We start from the raw sequence: 23,445 nt of genomic DNA, 5'->3' as shown, positions 1-23,445 counted from the left end.
CAATATTAAACATTATCAGTGGACTCTGCTATGAAAGAGGAGATTAGCTTTCTTGCACTTCTTCCCAACACTGTCCCCTACTCCCACTTTTTATTAATCAAATTATTTTTACTGTGTCAGGACTTACAAGATTTATATTGTTATGCAACCATAAATCATCTGCTTATTTTATCTGTTTGTTTAGTTTTAGTTCATATTTAAAAGGATTGTATGCTTACAGCCAGGCTTTGGACCATGGCTTCTCTATATTTCTGAATCCTTTACTGTAATTTATTTCTTGGTTTTGTGGATTTCATCATTGAGAAGTTCCTTCAACAAGCGCTTGTAAGTGCTGTATTTATTTCACTCTTTCATGTTAAGAATGTCTGCCTAGTCCCTTTATGTTTGAACAATGTCTTGGCTGGATATTGTATTCTTGGGTCACACTTTATTTCCGTCAGAATGTTGTAGACATTACTCCATTGTCTTCTCCCACTGAATGTAACTGTAAAGTCTGAGGCCAGCTAGCCCTTTGTTTTTCTCCTTTGTAGTTAACTTAGTGTGTGTGTGTGTGTGTGTGTGTGTGTGTGTGTGTGTGTGTGTGTACCTGAAAAAGTCCTTGTATTTTTCTTGAAGTTTGGTAACTTACCAAGGATAGATCTCAATTGGTAATCATCCTGTATCATTTTTCTCTAATATGAGGTGTACCCTTGAGTTCTTCATTGTGGGAAAATTTTTCCATATTGTATCCTCTGAACTCTTTCTATTTCACTAGTTAAGTTCTCCACTTCAGGGACACTGGATTTCTCTATCTTCCATTTCTGTCCTTTCCTTTTACTATCAAATGCAGAAGAAAAAGAGAAAGGGGAAAACAGTTAACCCTAAGAGCCCAACCCTTTCCTCTGTGCTGTTACTTTGATTTTCAGCCATCTTCTTTCTTCCTTTTCCTTCCTTCTCCCCTCCCTCCCTTCCTTTTTGCTGTATCTAATTCACATATTTGAATGAATTGTCTTGTTTAGGTATTAATTTCTTCTTTGCTTTCCTTTTTCTCTATAATTTTGTTGTTTCATCATCTTGTGTTTGAGCTCTTGTGCTTTATCAAATCTCTGTCCTTATTAAGTTCCTGTGTAAGTGTAAAGCATTCACAAGAAAACTACTTACTTTCCTGCAGTTATATTCTTCTCCAGAATGGGTTCTTTGTCCATCATGCAAGTTGTTTCTCTTTCTCCCCACCCTGTGGCATATTTATATATCTACCAGACCACTTCTCTTCATTCTAATATTTAACTTGGGAAGATCTGCTTCTATCTTTTGTTTGTATGTGGATTTTTCTTGATTGGCTGCTCATTTCAATTTGAGACAATTATCTTTTCCCCACACTCAATTATACTTTAGTTTAATGATAGAAATTGCTTTCTATATACATCTTTTCTATAACTTGAGAGGAGGGGCAAAAGGTAACTTGGGAATCCCTGGTTTCAGTCTCCTGAAATTCTCTTAAATGTCTGGGCTCACTCAGTTCAGCTCTGGACACATCCTCTAACTCATGTCAGTGCCCTGAGAGATGACATCCTCCAGCAGGCTTGTCTGTCTCTGTTGGGGTCCCCCCGTGATACCTGCAGATCTTGAGGATTTTTGTTTTCCTTGACTCACCCTAGGACTGTCTACTCACTCACTTAATCTTTATGTCTCCACATTTGAAGGAGTTTTGCTGAGCTAAATATTTCTTCTGTTTCGTTTGCCATGACTTTCTGAACTCTGGCACTTAGAACTTTGTTCTTTTCCTCATTTGGTTGCTGCTGACGAATTTTTGGCTCTTTATTTGTGTGGGTTTTTTTCTAACTTTACCTCAGCCAAAGAGAAATGACTTTATCATGTTTTATATGATTGAGGAAAAGCAATATAGGAATATAGAAAATGAGTCCCCAGTAATCTCACTGCTTTCTGCCGCAGACAATTATCATTAATAGTCGTTAATAGTTTTGGTGTATGGACTACCAGACTGTCTAAATGTACAAATATGTGTTGGATTCTTAAAATTTTAATTTCCTTTTACAAATGTATCTTACTGTATGTATATTAAATGAAAAAAAAGAGACAGAATTTTAAAAACTCAAGGATACAGATAATCCAATAGAAAATGGGCAAAAGATTTGAGCAGACATTTTACCAAAGACAACATATAGATGTCAAATAAACACATGGAAACATACTCAGCATCATTAGTCATTAGGGAAATGCAAATTAAAATTACAATCAGATGCTCCTGTGTATCCACTAGAAAGACTAAAATTATAAAGACTGATCATACCAATTTTCGATGAGGATGTAGAGCAATGGAAATTTTCATACAGAGCTGGTATGAATGTACAATGGTACAGCCACTTTGAAAGACAGTTTAGTAGTATCTCAACAAGTTAAATATGCAGCTACCTTGTGATTCAGCCTTTAAATTTCTCGGTATTTACTCAAGCAAAAGCACATGTCCATACAAAGACTTGTATGTGAGTGTTCATAGTGGCTTTATTGGTGACAGCCAACGCCTAGGGACAACCTAAATGTCTATCAGCAGGTGAAGGGATAAACTGTGCTTTGTTTATATGGTGATGTACTACTCAGCAACGGAAAGATATGAACTGATGGTACATGTGACAACATGGATGAATCTCAAGGTAATCACGCTGAGTGAAAGAAGCCAAACAAAAAAGAAGACAGACTATATATGATTCTGTTTATATAAAACTCTAGAAAATGCACGCTAAATTGTAGTGACAACAGATCAGCACTTACTTGGAGACAGGGATGGAGAAGGAGGGAGGGATTATGAAGGGGCACGAGGAAACTTTGGGGGAGTGATCGATATCTTCACTAACTTAATTGTGGTGATGGTTTAAAAGTGTATGCATATGTCAGAACTCATCGAATGGCACACTTAAACACGTGCAGTTTATTCATGTCAGTTGTAGCTCAAGGTATAAAAGGAAAAAATTATGGAAAAGCATAACACTGATGTCTTTCCACGTCAGCACCAAGGGTCTACCTCATTCTTTTTGCTCTCTGTGTGGTGTTTCATTGTATGTATGTACTGTGATTTTATCCACACAGCCTTGGGTGGGTGACTCACTTGTTCTAGGTTATGAGGCCCCCTTTTTCCTTTATGGATAAGGATAAGAATGGCTTTTATTTCCGGAACCTGATTAACACATCTGATATCATTGGTCAGATTGTAATTTCTGAAACCTACTGCTTTTGGCTGTCTATAACCTCTTGTCTCATTGGACCCAGAAGACTCCTATTTATCCTAAACATGGAAACAGATTAAGTGGATATAAATGATCTTTTCCCTAAAATTATGGGGCCTCCGAGATAATCTAATTTAACTGTCTTATTTTTACAGAAAAGAAAGTGGGATAAGTGATTTACCTGAGATCATACAGATAGTAAGAGCCCAGGACTCCCATCTCTTAGTCTATTTTTCTAGATGTCAAATAATTGCTTTTTGGTCCTCGGTTGGTTTGTATCAGCTCTGGATCAGTACGTATAATCTTTAGGAAAAAAAATACAAGCAGAAAACACTCTCCATGGCCCATTATTAAACTACCCGTCTAGAGGAATTGTTCTGCTTTGGGTTCTTTATTCTTTGGAGCAAAGGGAGGAAAAGAAGGATTCTAAAGTAAAAATGAAATCAAGCTCCCTGCTGTATCTCTCGAGAAATGACCACTGTTTCACCTCTTGCATGCCCTAGGACTCCAACCCCTGCTGTCTGTTTTCATAGTCATCTCCAACATCGTATTATGATAACTTGGAAAGTTTATTCTCTACTACCTAAAACATTATAGGTTTTTGGTTACTTCATTCTTTGTTGATTTCTTACTGGTTCATTCATTTGTTGAATAATATCTATGAATGCCTGCTAGTTGCCAGGCACTGTTTTAGGTAGTGAGACCCACGGGTGAAGACAACAAAGTCCCTTACTTGAAGAGCTTTGACGTGGGAGTAGGGGTCACAGACAATAAATGAATAATCAAGTAAATGTAGCATATATCAGATGTTGACAAGTGCTATGGGGAAAATGAAGTAGACTAAAGGGAGAGGGAGTGCCAGGAAAGCAGGCGTGTATATAGGTTGCTTTATTTAGGCCAGTGGAGGGAAAAGTCTTAATAGTAAGATGACATTTGAGAAAAGACATGAAGCAAATGAGGGTGCAAAGCCTGAGACTGTCTGGGGGAAGAAGATACTTTCTAGGCAGAGAAAGCAGCAAATACAAAGACCCTAAGGTGAGTTGGTGTTTGGCATGTATGAGTCATCTGGAACTGGTGAGCAGGAGGGGAAGGGAGGGGATGCAGACAGAGATGGGACAAGAAGCAAATCATGTAAGATGTTGTGGGCACCTGTAAAGACTCTGTCTTTTACCCCGAGAGAAGGAAGGCTCTGGTGACATGATATTATTTTGTCTCTTATTAAATTGGGATAAAATTCACATAACATAAGATTAATCATTTTAACAATTTTAAAGTATACAATCTAGTGGTTTTAGTACTTTCAGAACGTTGTGCAACCATCACCAGTATCTAATTTCAGAACATTTTCATCACTCCGCTGCACCCATTAAACAGTCACTCCCCATTTCCCCTGGCCCCTAATCTGCTTTCTGTCTCCATGGATTTGCCTATTCTGGGCATTTCATATAAATGGAGTCATACAGAATGTAGTCATTTGTGTCTGGCTTGTTTCACTTAGCATAATACTTTCAAGGTTCATCTATGTTGTAGCATATATCAGAACTCCATTCCTTTTTATTGTCAATAATATTTCATTGTACAGCTGTACCACATTTCCTTGATCCATTCATCTGTTGATGGACATTTGGACTATTTCCACTTGTTAGCTATTGTAAATATTGCTGCTGTGAACATTTGTGTACAGGTTTTTATGTGGAAATGTTTTCAGTTCTCTTGGGTAGGAGTGGAATTGCTGGGTCATGTGGTAATTCTATATTGGATTTATATTTTGAAAGCTCATTTTGGTTGCTGTGTTGAAGATAGATTGTATGCAGACAAGGGCAGAAGTAGGGAGTTCAGTTAGGAGGCTATTGCAACCATCCAGGAGCTAGGTGATGGTGGTTTGGACCAGAGTAATGGCAGTGGAGTGGGAGAGAACTGGTCATATGCTAGATATACGTTGATGATAAGAGCCAAGAGGACTTGCTAACAGATTGGATTTGTATTTTGAGAGAATGAGGGGAGTTGAGGATAAGTCTTAAGATTTTTGACCTGAGAAGCGAAAGGATGAAATTGCCATTTGATGAAATTGAGGGAAGAGTAAGTTTGGGGGAGGACCAGTGTGGTCAGAGGACCAGGAGAGTGTGGTGTCCTGGCAATCAAGTGAAATTACTTGAGGTACTTGAGGAAGAATGATTTTTTTCCCTTTTTTTTTTCCTCACAAATTCCTTGAGGTATGGGGTCCAGGAATTGTGTCCTTCTCTTTAGAGATGAAGATTGATATTTTGAATGCCCAGGGTCATCCTTCATTAAGCTGGAAAAGAATTATGGTCTCCTGAGTAATATCTTCAAAGCAGACTGCTTATTTATATATATACTTTAAGCCCCACTGAAGGCATTTAGTCAAGAATTCAGTCAACAAATAATTGAGTGCTGGCTCTCTTCTAGACATTCTATGATAGCTTCTCTTCTAGGCATTGGGAACACAGCAGTGAACAAAGTATGTGGTCAGTGATCTCCTGGAACTTAGTCTAATAGAGAAGAAAGACATTAAATAAATCATTTGTTGAAATTATTGAACAAATTAAATAATTTCTTTAAAAGACATAAACACACGCATAAAATCATGCATATGATGACTGCTACCAAGACAACAGGGTGCTTTAGGAGCACATAGGAAGGTTATAATCTAGTCTTGGGGTGGGGGCATGGCCAGAGAGATCTGGAGGAATTGACGTATAAGGAGAGACCGGAAGGAGTAGATATAGCCAGGTGATGAAAAATGGCCATTGTGAAAAGACCATCCAGGCAGCAAAAAGAGAGGAGAGGAAGAGCTTTGGCGTATTCAGGGACCCAAAAGAGCTTCATCATTCTGGAATGTAAAGTGTGAGGAGAGGTGGAGGGGGAAAGATGAGTCTGAGGGCACACGCAGGGTCCAACCATAAGGCTTTTCTTGCCACGCTAAGGAGTTTGAACTCAATCCACAGAGCAATGGGGAACCGCTGAGCAGTTTTTAAAGTATGCTCAGTTCTTAGAAAGATCACTTCAGCTACCATCGTTGAAGGGGTTGGAAGGAAGCCTGACTCCTGGCAGGAGAGCCCACTTCCTTTATGTGTTGGCTCTTGGTTTTGATTCTAGTGTGCCATTTGAAGTGTCCAAGCTGAAAAGTGGAAAGAGCGCCCTGGAGGCGGAGAGCGAGAGTCTGGATAGCTACACGGCTGACTCGGATACCACGTCCAGGTGAGATGCCCTCAGTCCCTGCCCCTCCACTCCACCGAGCTCCCATTTTGTTCTCTAGCACCAGGTTGTCGGGATTCCTGTGCCTTCAGTGATCCTGACTTCTGTCCTTGGCAAGGAGAACAAAGTATTTTCTCTGACTTGGCCACAAATCTTCTGGTAGCACTTCTGTTGGCTCTGGGCACAGCCTTCTGGAACATGCTAATTTCCATAGGCTGCTGCACCTTGGAGGAGTCTTCCTGGACCAGCAGCACCTGCTGCTACCCCTTGGGAATGGGGTGTGAGTGTCTGTATTTGTGCAGAATGGCTTACCTCATCATTGGCATTCCTTTAAGGTAGATCAGATGTGAAGTTTACCTCCTGGATTTTGTCACTGCAGTGACCTCAAGCCAGTGGCTCTCCTTCCCTAGAGCTTGGGTCCCTAGATAGAAGGGGAAGGGGAGGAAGTGATTTTGTTCTAGCATCTGTATCTGCCTCCAGGAGAGACTCTCTCGATAAATCTGGCCTCTTTCCAGAATGGAAGAAGATGTCTGCCCCCAAATCTCAAGTAGAAAAGGTAAGCTTTAGTTATTGGTTGGTCAGTCTCTGTCTATCTCTCTGTCTGTGTCTGTCCCTCTTTTTCTTTCTTCTTCCTTTCTCAGGAAGAATTTAAATCAAGAATTCATGTAAACAAATTTAGTTCAGATCCCGTTGGAGCATTTTCTAAGATTTTGGTTGAAACATGTGAGAAAATGGATTTTATACTACTTCCTAGGATTAAATTCCTAAGATTAAGTTAATCTTTCCTTGAAGTTTTTCGTAGTTTAGTGAAAATCTGAGCCTTCTTCCTTATTTCACTCTTCTACCTACCCAGCTGTCCTTTTCCTTTTCCTTGCCCTTACTCCTTCCTAGGAAACTCAGCCTGGGGGTCAAAATGTGTTAACTGTGGATGAAGGTGAAATGATATTCAAGAAGAACACCAGAAAAATCCTCAGGCCTTCAGGTAGCTGGTTTCCCTTTGTGGCATTTTGAGATTGAAATTCTGAGTACTTGGTGGGTCATTGGTATGGAGAAGAGTGGGTTCTTTTTGATTTGGGTTTTTGGTGTTCCACTCAGAATACACTAAATCTGTGATCGATCTTCGCCCGGAAGATGTAGGGCGTGAAGATGGCTCCTTGGGAGACAGAAGCAAATCTGTCCCAGGCCTCAGTGTGGATTTGGTAAGTACCCTTGTATATTTCACTTGGTCACTATATGAAAATTTATATATCTAGAGTTGACTTGAGTACCTGATACTCTGAATTCATCTGTTTAATTCTTTAGGAAAAGGTAACATGAATCTTGATTCCCCCACATGTCTAAAGTAAATCTGGTTGCTGAATTGCTTAAAAAAATAAGACTGTCTTCACCATCTCTTATTTTCTAAACATTGCTTGATATATGTTTGGGGGCTCAAATAAATACTTCTTTTGATTAAAATGTAAAGAGCTGGCTGGGTTGGGGCAGGCAAATGGGAAAGAGCTATTCTTATCTTATTATTTTGAGATTTGAGAAAGATGGTTGGAATATAGTTGGGAAGCCTGAAATGGGGAAAGATAAAAATAAGGCTAAGTATGTACACGTGCACATGACACCTCAGAGCTCAGCGGCAATTATGACCCCTACCGAAGCAAGAATATCCGTCTTTGAACTTTTTCTTGTTTTTATTAATTCTGAATCTATATTTATTGTTCCAGGAAGAGGAAGAGGAGGAAGAAGAAGACATCGACCACCTGGTGAAGTTACATCGTCAGAAGCTAGCCAGAAGCAGCATGCGAAGTGGCTCGTCCATGGTAAGTTCTGTTAGTTTTGTGGCTACAGACATGTTGGGGTACCAGCAAGGATGGAAGTGCCTCTCTAGAGCTGGTCAGGACCTGGAGAAATTCTCCTAGTCATTCTTTCCAGGTAAGTGAGATGCATTTGTTCCCTTCCTCAATTTAAACCATAGTTGCTTAGTGCAGTTAGGTGGTTTTCTCAGCCTCTGCCCTGGAGAGTCTTACCTCAGGTAGTTAGGGCTAGAGATGTTCTTTGTCGCAGCCTAGTGAACAGTAACCCATAACTTCTCCCTTAAAAAGGTATAGCCAAGCCACAAAGTGAGCAAGATCAGATTTCTTCATCACAGCACACTGGAAATCTCATGTTCAAGGGCAGTGAATGTCATGGGAAGGACCTTGCTTGGCAGGGTTAATTGGCATCAGGATATGACTAAGGGATAGTAGTGCCAATCAGAATCATGAAGTTAAAGGGACATTTGAAAATCAGAGCCTAGTTCTGTCATAAGTATAAAGATTGATGTTTAGGGGAAACAGAGTCAGGAAGCAGGGTGATTAGATGTTCCCACTCACACAAAGGAAGAGAATGGTGGGCTTGCCGAGTTGATTATTACCAAGAGGAACATGTCTTTTCCCCTCTGGTGGGGTTTTCCCCCAGTTCTGATGCAGTCACTTTTCTCTGTAACTCTTGAGAGGGATAAAGTAGATAAAAGAAACCCACCTATAATTAAGGCACCTTGTTTTAATTAGTAACTGACCCCTTCTAACCAACCTTGTAGCATATGTAACAGATACCAAAATCGGACTCAGCTGAACCTTACCTCTCCTCCTTGGCCACCTTTTGGGCAGTTCAAAATTAACAGTAAAATGTGTAAAAAGAGGGGAAGAAAAGCAGCTCGAGGCCTGGGTGAGTCATGTGCAGACTGATGAACCTGAACAACGGTGTGTCCTGGCATCTGCTGTACCCTGGGCACAAGACCATTGGCAGTACTGGCTTGTTGCAGGACTTTTGTCTTGTTCAGTGACTGCCTTTCTCGTGAGGGAAAACGTGAGCAATGTGGGAGGGGGAGTGTGCAGATGTTTGTGGGGGCTTTATCTTCAGAGTACCATTGGCAGCATGATGAGCATCTATAGCGAAGCTGGCGATTTTGGGAACATCTTCGTGACCGGCAAGGTCGCCTTTTCCCTGAAGTATGAGCAGCAAACACAGACTCTGGTCATTCACGTGAAGGAGTGCCACCAGCTGGCCTATGCTGACGAAGCCAAGAAGCGCTCAAACCCGTGAGTGCTTGGAGAGGAGGGCTCAGACCCTGGTGTCTCGCTGGGCGTCCTTGAACTGAGATTATCACTTCCTGGGCAGACAGGGAGGTGTGGTTGAGAGTGGTTGGAGGAGATGTGGGAAAGGGACCAGGACTGGGAAAATGCAAGAATGGCGTGTCTAAGAAGGTTTGATGTGACATTTTCATCCTGTCATGAGATCTGTATATTGAGAGAGCAGGGCAGTTAGGAATGGGCTTCAGAAAAGACAGCGAGTTACTCAGTGTTCTCCTTGGTTTCTAGATATGTGAAGACTTATCTTCTACCTGACAAATCCCGCCAAGGGAAAAGAAAAACCAGCCTCAAGCGGGACACCATTAATCCGCTATATGATGAGATTCTCAAAGTAAGTATCTGGAGCCCGAGAGTAGGAGAGTTCGTTCTGTCTTGTGTGCTCAGCTGTAGCTCTTCCTCTGCCACGTGGCTGGTAGATGTGGTTTTCAGTGGCCATGGCTGTGTTTGAGGATACACTGTGGGTGTCTCTTCATATCCCCACCTCTCAGAGAAGAGAACAAAACTGATCTGGCTTTCTTGGATTGTTGTCAAGTTGGAGATCCATGTGGCCACAAATTCATTTTAAAAAAAGTCATTTGGGATAAGGAGTCTGCCTGGCAGTTCTTTTGGAATATTCCAGTGTTTTCTTGCCCACTCAAGGAAAAATTAATATTCCAGGTCCTCCCATGGACTATAATAGGTTTTCGTGAAATGGGGTAAGTGGAAACTTGAAGTGAGACTCAGAGTGGTTAGGGACTAATGTAATTTGATATTCGGGGCTATGGATATGGTTGCGCAGACTTTGGAATAGTCGTTTCTGGAGGAATTACCCTGAACTAATCATCTTTGGCTTTTCCTTTTCTTTCGCAGTATGAGATCCCAGAATCTCTCCTGGCTCAGAGGACATTGCAGTTCTCAGTTTGGCATCATGGTCGTTTCGGGAGAAACACTTTCCTTGGAGAGGCAGAGGTCCAGATGGATTCATGGACGGTTGATAGGAAATTGGATCATTGCCTCCCTTTACATGGAAAGGTAGTCTGATTTAACAGCTCCTTACAGTTTGGATCTGAGGTAGAATTGTCTGCAGTGACCTCTGCTGGGACTTGTTGATAGCAGCTTTGAATGTAGTCTTCTGTAGATTTCTAGCGCCCCCTGCTGGGGTTTCTGAGTTTAACAGTAATTTCAGGTGTACTTGGATGGCAAGTGGGAGTAATCTCTTCTGTATAGGCCGGGCGAAGGAGAAACTATGGTTTCCCTTTGAAGTCTTTAATACATGTGCCAGGCTTTGCCTCCTAACTGTCCAGAGTCTGGGCATGTCCTAACATCCTAACTTGTGCCTCTTCTCCAAGGTAGCCTTTCAGTTAGCCTCATCTGCACTCCTTTTCCAAGCTAATTTTTTCACGAAAGAAGTGGAATATAAAGGAATTCATTTGAGTTCCAGCTGCTGTACTCTTGTTCACACAAGCCAGGGACAGTTTTACTTAGGAGATGGCATCTCAGGTGAGAATGTAGCAATGTGTATAATAGTGCCTGGGAGCTGAGCGCAGACCTGGATTTGAATCCTGGCTCTGTGATTTGCCAGCGAGGTAAATCACCTAACTTAAAAATAACTCACATAAGTCACCTAACTTCTGTGAGCCTTAGCATCTTCATCTGTAAAATGGGGATGATAATAATATTCCTCTTTTGCAGGATTGTATACAAAGTACCAATCAGTACCTGGGACGTAAAGGACATTCAGTAGGTTACTGTCATTCTGGTTAAGGTGAAATTATTGTCAATCTGGTTAAGACGAAATTATCAGAACTCTTCAATGGCAAAGTTCTTCTGGAAGGTGTTTTTACACTAGCATTTTTAATGCTAAAAATAATACATGGGACATAGAATACCTTTGGAAAGACAGACATGAAACTAGTAGTAGTGGCTGCCTCTAGGAAGAGAGACTGAGGTGGGAGGGCAATTTAGCTTTCTTTATATGCCCTTTTATAAATGTTCGAACTTTTTACCATGTCTACATATATTGCTTATTAACAAAATTAAGAATAAAAGGATTTATGTGCACATGGCTCAAAATTAAAACAAACTAGAAGTGTATAGAAAGAAAGATAGGTTCTATTTCCTAGAAATAACCACTATTATCAATGACTTGGATATCTTTATAGAAATTTTGTATTAAGCAGCACAGATATACACATATGGGTGTTTATTTTTTCCTTTTTACACAGATGGGTTGATATGAACCTCACAGTGTGTATATATCTTGATATTTTTCATTTAACAATTTGTCATTTTCCATGGACATTTTTTCCCTATGCCGTCACTTACAGATTTATCTCATTTTGATTGCTGGAATTGTGTTCTTCATGTGCCTGTTTTATAATTTATTTACAATTAATTCTTCCACCGATAGGCATTTAAATTGTTTGCCTCTTTTGGGGGGCTCTTAAAACTATGCTGTAATATATCTTGGCCTTCTTTTGTGAACGTAACTGTTGGAGAAATTTCTGGCGGTGGAATGGCTGAGTCAAAGGAAATGTACATCCAGTATTTTGATAGCTACTGCCCTCCAAAAAAATAGTAACAATATTAAATCTGTCCCTTTAAGTACTAATAAAAACAGGAAAGCAGTTATCACCAAACTGTAGCATATTATTAGAAATTTGGAATTTCTTAAGCATTTGATACGTAAATCATTCTCTCAGGGTCCTACAGTTTATATAATTAAACTGGAAATGTCACTGTAAACAGTCACAGAGTACTGACAATAAAAAAAGTCCTACATCAAAAGAAAAAGCTGCACTATAATGGAGCTGTTTGCTCTTTGCAATTATTTTGAGCCACAATGAAAACATGCTACTGAAACAAATACGCCAATTACACCAATTTCCAGCTACAGCTAAACTCCGGTTTTTGAGTCCACTGAAGTTCACAATCTAGAGACTAATAAATGGCGTAGACATTTTATAAACAGCAAAAGACCATTCCAGTATGACATATCTATTTTAACTGAAAACATCCTACATTTATTGTCTCTGATTTTTCTTTTTTGCTCTAGCGATTCATTTGCTCAGACTGAGTCTTCTCTTCCTGGCCTCCACCTCCCTCTCTTTTGTACCTCTCCCATATACTACACTTCTGTGCATTCTGGGCATATGGTACATTTTCCCAAGCTGATGGGGATTATGCCTTCCTGGCACTGCTGTGCTCGGTGCTGAGGCCCTAAAGTAGAGGACCCCCAGTGAACACGGGCAGGTGAAAGAGCACCTCTGATCCACAGCAAAGCCCGAGGAGCAGAGCCGTGCCGGGAGGGCCAGTGGAGTGAAGCAGTCCTGCTGCCCACGGCCGTTTGCTGCTCATCCTAGACGTCCGCTCATCCACTCTTGCACTTATTCAGAAGTGTTTGTGAAGCACCTACCATGTGCCGGGTACTTTGCTAAGTGTTGGGCATACTAGGATGGACAAAAACAACAAAAAGGCTTGATTCCTGTCCTTCTAGAATTTAGATTCTAGTGGGAGAGATAGTCATTAATCAAAGGAAGAGAGACAAACGTAAAATTAAAAACTGCGGCATATTCAGTCCTTGTAACAGAGTTTCACCTAGACCGTAAATCTTTGCAAGCTCTCTTTTAAAAAAGACCTTTTTATCTTTGAAAACCATACACATGATATGTGCCATTCTCATAAAAAAAGACACTATAGATATAGAGACAGTAAAAAAGTGGAAGCCCTCTATCCTTTCCCCATTCTACTTCCCTCCTTAGAAGATAAAAATGTGAAGTTTGTATCCTTCTGAGTTTTCCTGTGCAGTGTAGTATAGTTGTTAAAAGCATGGACTCTGGAATCAGTCTGTCTGAGTTTGAATCCTGGCTCTGCCAATGACTGTGTGACCTTGGGCAAGTTACTTAACTTCTCTGTTCCATAATCTGTAAAATGGGGATAACAGTACCTATCTCATAGGGACTATCTTGAGGATTAAACAAAATGGTAAAGTACTGATAACAGTGCCTGGCACACAGTAAGTACTAAATAAGTGATAATGATAGTAATCATTACATACATATATATTCACATGTACAAATATGAGTGTATTTTAATATAAGTCGGATGCTTTTTCTGCATCTTGCTTTGTTGACTTAACAGGACATCTTGAATATCTTTCCATGTCAGCATGTAGAGATTCACTGCATCCTTTTTTAAAAATTGAAGAAGAGTTGATTTACCATGTTGTGTCACTTTATGCTACACAGCATAGTGATTCAATTATACATAATAACCTAAAATGAAAAAGAATATATATGTGTATCATTGCATCTTTTTTGATGATCGCATGCCATGTATCATATGAAGGCATTAAAATCACTCATTTAACCTTTCCCATATTGATTGACATAGGTTGTTTCCACTTCGGGGCTGTTACTAACAATGCTGGTAGCAAGATTCTTCATCATGGTGTCAGTCCCCTGGGACTTTGTATGGCAGCCTTGCTGGAAGACCTTTGAGGGTATTTGGAATCTAGTCACTCTGTCCCCAAAATAGCAAAATAATGGGCACTGTAGAAGACTGTTTGTTAGTTCTTCTGCAGTTCCTTCTGAAGACACTGCCGTAGAACCCTGTGGCTGCCGTGGCCTGGGGATCCTGGATGGTATTCATAAGGAGGAGAATCCCTTTATGCTGTGAAGCTGTTCTTGGGGGCAGTTTTAGAATCTCCTCAGCGAGAGGTCTCAGCAGCTCCTGAGCAGCCCAGCTTGACCTTTTGCGTTTCCCTGTGTTTCAGATCAGTGCCGAGTCCCCAGCCGGCCTGCCATCACACAAAGGCGAGTTGGTGGTTTCGTTGAAATACATCCCAGCCTCCAAACTCACTGTTGGAGGTAACCGGAAAAAGAGTGAGTTTTTTGGGGGGCCCTGGATTTAGCTCTTAGTTTTCTGCACCAGATCTGTGTGAGGCCATGCTGGCTAGTGGCTAGCACCGGTGGAGGGACCGGATTGCGAAGTGCACTGGATCACCTTCTAGGGAAGATTCCTTTACTAAGTAAGCCTTTTCTGTTTTTCAGCTAGAAAGGAATGCCTTAGAGTTGGAATTCCTTTTTTTTTTTTTTTGAGGCCATTAAACTATCTTGATCTTGGTCCAGCTCTGGCAAACTAGTAAGAGGTCAGAACAGAACAGAAACTTCAAGACTGAGAGAGGGTGGTTGGAAGTGCTGGTGAAGTGTAAGCAACAGGAAGTTGAAGGCTGAGAAGGAGTAAATCAACACACCAGGCACTGTGCTAGTGACGGTCGGTGTGTGGATGAATAAGGCATGATATTTGTCCTCCCTTGCATAGTATTTTTTAGAAAGAATGACAGTCATATGTTAAAAGAACACAGATGCAGGAATGATGAATTCTGTCTGGTTACATTTTAAAGAGGAAGTAATAGTGATAGTGGACTTAAGACTTTACCGGGCAGAAGAGGAAGATGATGGGGTGAGAAGAGCATTTCCAAAAGAGGAGATAGCATGAGCAAAGGTTTTAAAAAGGAATGGTAAATGTGGGGTTGTATGTCAGTGTGAGGCAGTGAGCTTCTTAGTTCAGTGGGACTGCAGTTATGGTATGTAGATGTGGGAGTGGGGCTGGAATTGTTGATGATGCTGGAGCTTGGCGGAAAAAGGCCATGAATGTAACGGTAAGGAGTTGAACTTGATGCCTTGGCAATGGGAAGCCCAAGTTCTTAAAAAGTTACCTGCAGCAAAGTCTCATCTATACAGTTTGGGGAATTCAATGAGATCCCCAAGGAAGGTGTGAAGAATGACTAGAGGAGACAGGCAGGGATGGAACCACAGGGGACACTTTAAAGGATGAAGATGGGAAGAGAAGCCACTGAGGTGGAGGGTTATCATCAGGGGAGAGCAGCACCAGGAGAGAGCTCGAAGAAGGGAGTGGGGTTGTTAACAGTACTGAAATGCTACTGGGATATCAGACTTGATGGGAAGACACAGCTCATCAGCCTGAGATTACATTTTCAGTGGATTAGTGGAAGCAGAAGCCAGATTTCACTAGGAACTAGGCTGAGTGAATGAGGCAGAGAAGTAGGGGTGGTGAGTGTAGACTCTGTTCCAGGATAATTGATGGAGAAAGAAAGGAGAGCCATGAAAAACTACTAGAGCTGATAAAAGAATTCAGCAAGGTAGCAGAATACAAGGTTAGCATACAGAAATCAATGGCATTTCTTTATACTAACAATGAAATATCAGAAAAAGAAAGTAAAGAAACAATCCCTTTTAAGATTTTATCCCTAAAAATAAAATACTTAGCAATAAATCTAACCAAGGAGGTGAAAGACTTATACACGGAAAACTATAAACCATTGATGAAGGAAATTAAAGAAGACTTAAAAATTGGAAAGATATCCCATGCTCCTGGATTGGAAAAATCAATATTGTTAAAATGGTCACACTGCCCAAGGCAATCTACAGATTTAATGCAATCCCTGTCAAATTACCCAGGACATTTTTCACAGAACTAGAACAAATAATCCTAACATTTATATGGAAAGGAGAGCCATGGAGGATAGCTTGAAAAGGAGATAAGGTTGAAAGGAGGTTTTCTTTTAGAAGGATTTTTTAAAAGAAGAGGTGAGATTAGCACTTACTTAGACTGAGAGGATAGGACCAGTAGAGAACAAGATATTAAAAATGGGGGATGGGGGTTGAAACTGATGATGCCTGATGAGTCTTGTTGACATGCGGATGGGAGCCAGAACACAAGTGGGGGAGTGCCCTTTTTAATCATTCAGTGAATGTCAGGCAACTTTATTTCTCTAAGCCACAATTGTCTCATCTAGAAAATGAAGACATTATTATAGAATTATAACATTATTAAAATAATTATATTATTATTATATAAAATAACAGTGTATGTCTCCTAGGGTTATTTTGAGGAATAAATACTTCATGTAGAATCTGGCACATGGCCAGTTTTCAATATTTTTCTCGCTATTGTTGTTGTGAATTGAGTGCCTGTTGCTTGCTGTCAGGCACCATGCTCAGTACTGAGGATACAGGGCAGGTGTGGTCCAGCTGTCATGGCACTTGCTGTCTTCAGGAACCAGGAGACTAAATGCTGGGTAGATAAAGCTTGAGAGAAATCTGGAGGGTGTCAGGGCTCATTTGCTGTGACTGACATCCCTTCCAGGTAAAGGCGGGGAAGGGGGAGAGCTCCAGGTGTGGATCAAAGAAGCCAAGAACCTGACGGCCGCCAAATCAGGAGGGACTTCAGACAGCTTTGTGAAGGGGTGAGTCCCGGGACCAGCACCAAACTAACCAGTTTCAGGACACAAAAGCTAAGAGAGGAACCCAGTTTAACCCTTCTCTGTGGATCTTATCCCTTTGTGTCCTGCCACCTCCAGCATCCAGCTTTGTTCCTGAAATTAGGTGATGGCCCAACCTCCACTACCAATTTGCGCTGGTCTGGGCTCAGTTTGGACAGGGCTGTGGTGTTGATTTCCAAAAACGGGGGTGGTGAACGGTTAGGTCTGACTTCTCCTTTGTTCTCTACTTATGCTCCTAATTAATCCTGAATAAAAATCTGTTGTCTCCTGACTGTCAAGACTTGAGGGCTCAGGACTTTGTTCCTCACAATATTGAAGCAATGCCAGCTTTCCCCAAATTAGAGCTCACCCCACTGGCTAAAGTTCTCTAGCAAATCATGTTTGGCTTATGCCTATGATAATTACTCCTGGTTTTATTAAAGAGGACCTTGCCCAATAGAAGTGGAACCAACTACTTAAAACCCATTTTCAGTAGAATACTGACAACAGCTCCCTAATAATATTGTATTAATTTTCTCTCCAGGTTAAAGGAATTGAGTTGGGTGAATGATCTAGTGGAGGAAGTGGGAACTCTGCTTCGGCAGATTCAGAGGAGGGAGTTTGTGTCCTTGGATTTGCATGTTGCCTCAGCTTCCTGGGCGGGGCCTCTGGTAGGGGAAAAGGGAATTTAAATAGATATTGCCAGCTTTTTGTAGTTTGTTGATTCCTCCCCGCCCTCTGCCAGATACCTGCTTCCCATGAGGAACAAGGCCAGTAAGCGGAAAACTCCTGTGATGAAGAAGACCCTGAATCCCCACTACAACCATACATTTGTCTACAATGGCGTGAGGCTGGAAGATCTCCAGCACATGTGCCTGGAGCTGACAGTGTGGGACCGGGAGCCCCTGGCCAGCAATGACTTCCTGGGAGGGGTCAGGCTGGGTGTTGGCACTGGTGAGAGCCTCCCCTCATCCTCAGTGTCTTCCAGGGCTCTTCGATATTTCACTCCAAATAGAGCCATCCCCTTCCCTCCACATCTCCTCTATGTCAAGAGTTGTCTTCTTTCCTTTCAGTTAATGTTCAACCAGTATTTACTGAGTGCCTACTATGTGCAGGGTTGGGGAAGGCGGAGCCCCTGCCCTATTATGTGTACAGATAAACAGGACCCCGATTCCCAGGAACACCAGCACCTTCCCACCAAAAACATTTAAAGACCTACCTATATCTGTCCCTCTGCTTTCCACCTTCCACCTTACAATGAAAGAAGGGTCCTTTCTAGCAAAGGCCGAGCTCTTTCCAAGTGTTCTGGATCACACTCTCACCTTCTCAGTGACCTCACTGCTGGAATCTCCTCTCTCTCCTGTCTGATCAGTTTCATTCTCTCTGCCTCCCGACTGGTGGTGAGAGCAGATATGCCCTAGTAGTTCCAATTTTAATAAACAGAAACAAACCTTCCCTTGACCCCACATCCCCATCCAATTTCTTAAAAAGAGTCATCTCCACATCCTCACCTCTCCTTTAGTCCTCACTCCACTGTGATATTCTGTCCCACCCCTCCACTGAGCAGTTGCTGATGCCGAAATTTTGTTCTCATCTTCCTCAAATGTTCTTACTATTTAACATAGCTGAACACTCCCTTTTTCTTGAAATACTTAGCTTCTGTTGACACCATACTTTCCTTTGTGGCTTCCTCATTCTCTACCCAAACTCTGAATATTGGTGCTTCTGCAAACTTAGCCTTGAATCCTCTTTCCTCTCTCCAGACTCTGCATTCCTGTGGGTGTAAATAGTACTGGTACATTAATAATTCAAACAAAGCATTTAACACGAAGCATCTAGAATGATGTTCTTACAAATGTAAGCCGGTTCGTGTCGGTCCCCTGCTTAAAACCCTTCAGTGGCTCCTACTGTACTTAGAAAACAATCCAAAGTTCACAACATGCCAACAGGCCCCTGTGTAATCTGGACTTTCTGTTCCTTCATGACCTATCCTATAGCACTGTTCTGCTTGCTCGCGATGCTCCAACCACAGTGACTTTCTTTCTACTCTCCAACTATACCAAGCTCCTTCCCACTTCATAACCTCCGCAATTTGTGTTCCCTCTGGAAGGGCTGGCTCCTTCCTACCCTTCAGCTCTTGACTCAAATGTCTCTGTCTCAGAGGGGCCCTCAGGCCACTCCATCTAAGGGAGTCCCTGATCTCCGCACTACATCTCACCCTGTTTATTCGCTTCGTGACCCTTACCTCACTATCTGAAATACGCTTATTGATTTACATGTAGATTTTCTGTCTTTCCTATTCAAATGGAAGCTGCCTGTGGGGAGGACTTTTTCTGCTTTGTTCACCCTTCTATCTCCAGAACTTGGAAGAGTACTTGGAACATAGTAGACACTCAATAAATGTTTATTGAATGAATATACAAGAGAATAGGAATGAAGCCACATATAAGCTGAACTTCAAGCCTGGAGTCTACAGCTAGGGGAAAAAAAAAAGGTGTTCCGCTGGCTTCCTTCTCCCACCCCTTCCTCCCTCCCTCCCTCCCTTCCATCTTTTCTTTTCTTCCCTCCCTTCCACTACAAGTCAAATTGACAATAACAGAAGGGCAGTAGCTGTAACAGCCTCAGAATAAGAGGTCTTGAGCTACTGTGTGCTGTCTGGAGTTCCATTTCATCCACTTGACATCTTGATGGCATCTCAGGAGCACAGAAGTGGCTATGCAGAATCAACAGGGCACCGTTCCTGGACTGCTGTCCCCATCGGCCCATTTCCGTAGTACACTGTCATTTGCGCGGTGGCCACCCTTGGTGCAGAAACCATCTTTGCTGGTGAGCTGAGGAGTGGGATCCCTGTTCAGCCTCCTCTGGTGTTTCTCCTCAGGAATCAGTAACGGGGAAGTGGTGGACTGGATGGATTCGACTGGGGAAGAAGTGAGCCTGTGGCAGAAGATGCGGCAGTACCCAGGGTCTTGGGCGGAAGGGACTCTGCCACTCCGCTCCTCGATGGCCAAGCAGAAGCTGGGCTTGTGAGCCCCTGTTCTTCTCTGCAGGTCCAGCCCTGTCCAGGGCAAGTCGGAGGAAGTGAAGAAACCAAGAGCAAAGATTTATAATTTAATATGTGTGTGTGTTATGTATGTGTGTGTATAAGTGTGGATTTCTACAAATCTCATCATACCAGAGTGAGCAGACTTCTCCCCCTTTTTAACGCAAGCTCGAGAATAAGAATCTCTTCAAAATGTTTTTATTTGTGCATAAACTAGTATGTGTTTTCAGAGTCCAATTTCTTCTATCTTTATGAGATTTAATTAACTTATCTTTCAAAACAACTTTTTATTGCCTTGCTATCCTGGACACTCCTTCCCTGGGAAGCCCTGACTGCCTTTGGCACTCATACTGGTCTTGTGTTTTCAAGATTTGCCTGGTCTGAGGGCAAGGCTCTGGGAAGCAGGGGTGGGTTACCCAGGAAAGAAGAAGATGGGAGAGAAGTGAGTAGGTCCTTTCTTTCCTCTCCAATTTATGCTTTTAACTCCATTATTTACCTTGACACATTTCTGAAACTAGGCTTTTAACTCCTCTTGTTTTTAGCAGTTTCCACCTTGCTTGGGTCTAATGGCTTTCTTGGAAATGCTAAGAAAATGTTTAAGTTGCTTCCAGTTCTGGACACCTTCACTAGACCTTTGGGGGACCCTCAGAATGGAGCTGCTTTAGAAAAGCACTTTAATTAGATAATGGCCTTTGGACTGGGACGTGGGCATGCCCAGTAAGGGCTTCTCAGTGGTCCCTGGGGACTGGTGAATGTCTCCCAGGCTGTGTTGAATTCACTGCATTTTAAACTGATGCAGTGGTTGTTAGCGAGCTCCTAATTTCTCTAATGAAAGACAAGACATCTTCACTCTCACGAACCACACCTACCTTAGCGTTTGTGTCCGCCGTGTGCTACCACACAGAATGTGGTCTCTATACTGTCATGTAGCCAGAATAACCATGATGGTCTAAAACCAGTCCAGTGTTTCTCCAGCCTGGGCACTGTCAGTGCTCCAAGAGAACGTGTTCCGAGACTCTCCTAGTTTTTCTGACTTCCTTCTTGAAGTGGTTTCAGTTCCTATATTTTGTATTGTTCCTAATCTTGACCTAGGTGTAACCTGGGTGTGGTGGGTTGAGACCTTTCCAATTTCAGTTTAGTAGTCTAAGGTTCATTCTCCAAAACTCACTGTTCCAAACTGACCTTTTTATTTTCACCACTGTATCAACACAAAGTCATTTGCAAAAGGAGCCTGTACTGGAGAAAAAGTCGTTTTCAGTAGAGTTGGGTGCTAGTGGACGCTCCTCTAAGGCTACTGGACTGAAGGCAGCCACGGCAGTTTCTGCTGTATGTGTGAAGCGAATGGAAGAGTGTTTTAAAAAGGTTTACTTGGTGTGGATTGATACTGTAATGGAAGGCATAACCTGGGATCCCAGACTGTCACGTGCCTCTTTGTTCTCCACACCCTGAAATGTGCATGTGCTTCAATAAAGCTTTCTCACTTGCCAAGCCTTTATATTTGTTAGTTCTATAAATACTTTTGTCTCTGATGTCCTGACTTACTGTTTGTTGTTGCTTTTCACATGGCTGGAAGGGTAAGAACCAAAGTGACAAATGCCCTTCCCTAACCATCCTGTGCTGATTGGAAGAAAATTTCCCTGTCTCCACATTACTGCCTGAGACCTCTGCCGAGCTGTGATCCATTGATCTTTGTGTTTGGTGTCCAGGGAGAGAATGAAAACCCATCTTAAAAGTGCCACCACTTTCCTTTCCCTCTGTAAAGTACCAAAGGAACTCCTCCTCTACCTTTGTAACCCACCCCTCCCCCACCCCACACCTCCACAACGTGCTGCAGGAACAGGAGAGAAGTGCACAGGGCAGGGGAGCCGGTCCCTGCTGTGTTTCTTTCTGGGTCCTTCACTTTCTCTAGGAGCTAGGGCCTTTTGCTTCCCTCTTAAAAGACTGCTATTTAGTTTTGAGAGAGAAATAACCCAGATGCCAAGTAATCCATCTCAGATATAAGGCTCTGGGTTTCTAGGTAGAGCCTAAGTGATTCTTGACCTCTTGCACAAAGGGCATGAATATATATTGAATGCCTTTTGTGTACAAGGCTTTCTGCTAGGCATATCTTATTTCCATAATTTCCCCCAAGTACCTTATGAAGTAGGAAAACCTCCCTTTTTACAGATGAGGAAAGTCAAGCCCACTACCGTGGAACAGAGTTCGGATTTGAATCAAGATCTGATTCTCCTGGGCCACGCTGCCTCCTGTGAGGATGAGATGTACCTTCTAAAGTATCTCAAAGAAATAAGTTTAGTTAGTAGGACAATCAAAATGCTTTGGATGTTACCTGGTCAGCTGACTGAACAGCGTGTGTGTGTGTGTGTGTGTGTGTGTGTGTGTGTAGGGGGAGGCAGGGAGGGAAGGAGGGAGGGGGGAGGAAAGAAGGAAGGTTGCGGGTAGGGCAGGACAGAGTGACACAGAAACAGGCAGTACAGGGTTGCGGTCAGGCTAGCCCCTTTGGGTCTGGCTGTGGGCCTGACTCCACTGCTGTCTCCTCCCCCTATTTTGGGAGTTGGGATTTCTTGAATCATAATCCAAAGAACATAACAGTAAAGCTTGACCTGAAGAAAGCAAGACTGACTTGCCTTGCCTACTCAATAAAGTGAAACAAAACAAAGGTGTCTCAACTTTTCGTAAGCTAGAGGAGCATTTATATGTGTCAGACCCAGGTGGGAACCCTGCTCGGGAGGCAGTGGGCCTCCTCATGTCCTCACTCGGGCCTTTGACCCGCGGGCATGCCCTGGCTTGCCACATGAAGTGTCTGTGATAAAGACAAGGAAGGGCATTCATTTTGCCTGATGTGCAATCTTTGCCTTTGGAACCACAGACCCTGTCTGACCAGAGATTTCCCACATTAACTCATTGTATTTTGCCTTCTGCCCATAACTTGCTTCCTGCCTTTCAGAACTCCTGTATTTCCCTGCAGGGAAGGGGCAAGAAGGGACCTTTTTGCTTTAAGTTTGATCATTTCCTCTATGTTCCGTTCCAGCCAGGAACTGCCTGACTTTTAATGTAACATTTTAAAAAAAGATTTCCACTAACTGCCCGGTGGAAAGAGCTTCTCTGTGACGCACTACTACCCCCCACCCATAGGTCCTGGGCTCCTGACTTCCGTCCCATCACTCTGCTAGGGAGAGGGAGTTTCCTTGGGTTGAGAGATTATTTTTCCCCCTTCTCTCTTTCCTCCTGGGCACACTCTGAGTCTTCTGTCTGAGTGGGATTACGGAAGAGGACATCTTCCTCCTTCCTTGCTTGGTGCTATCTGCTATCTTTAAATGAAAAGTAGAAAAAGAACAGGCAGTAAAGCATTATGTTTAAGGACACTCTGCAGCCAGGCAGCTGGGGTTTAAATCCTGACTCTGCCACTTCTGAGCTGTGTGATCTTAGGCAAGTTGCCTAACCTCCCTGTGCTTCCATCCCCGCATCTGTGAAATGGGGCTCATAATGGGACCGACCTTAGAGGGTTCTTTTGAAGATTTCAGTCAATTGATAGTATTTAGAACAGCACTTGGCACAGAGTGAGTACTCGAGCATTTTAGC

At 42.4% G+C, this 23,445-nt stretch overlaps 1 protein-coding gene across 3 annotated transcripts in view; it reads left to right on the top strand.

Annotated features, from left to right (window-relative positions):
- SYTL4 (synaptotagmin like 4) overlaps positions 1-21,356 on the top strand; it is a 55,086-nt gene extending 33,730 nt beyond the window's left edge. For 2 of the 3 annotated variants that reach the window (XM_072955795.1, XM_072955796.1), the window contains 12 exons: positions 6,339-6,440; positions 6,918-6,993; positions 7,329-7,419; positions 7,533-7,636; positions 8,153-8,248; positions 9,330-9,508; positions 9,788-9,890; positions 10,409-10,570; positions 14,313-14,421; positions 16,709-16,808; positions 17,569-17,777; positions 19,702-21,356. In XM_072955795.1, the coding sequence (XP_072811896.1) occupies positions 6,339-6,440; positions 6,918-6,993; positions 7,329-7,419; positions 7,533-7,636; positions 8,153-8,248; positions 9,330-9,508; positions 9,788-9,890; positions 10,409-10,570; positions 14,313-14,421; positions 16,709-16,808; positions 17,569-17,777; positions 19,702-19,850 (1,480 nt within the window). In that variant the 3' untranslated portion in view covers positions 19,851-21,356. The remainder of the gene's footprint in view (positions 1-6,338; positions 6,441-6,917; positions 6,994-7,328; positions 7,420-7,532; positions 7,637-8,152; positions 8,249-9,329; positions 9,509-9,787; positions 9,891-10,408; positions 10,571-14,312; positions 14,422-16,708; positions 16,809-17,568; positions 17,778-19,701) is intronic. The other variant, XM_072955797.1, reaches the window with a different exon arrangement.
- Positions 21,357-23,445: the final 2,089 nt, after the last annotated feature.

Source organism: Vicugna pacos, chromosome X (genome assembly GCF_048564905.1).
Source record: "Vicugna pacos chromosome X, VicPac4, whole genome shotgun sequence".
Classification (NCBI taxonomy): Eukaryota; Metazoa; Chordata; class Mammalia; order Artiodactyla; family Camelidae; genus Vicugna; species Vicugna pacos.
The sequence above is the reverse complement of the archived record's forward strand: the minus strand, read 5'-3'. Positions and strand labels throughout refer to the sequence as shown.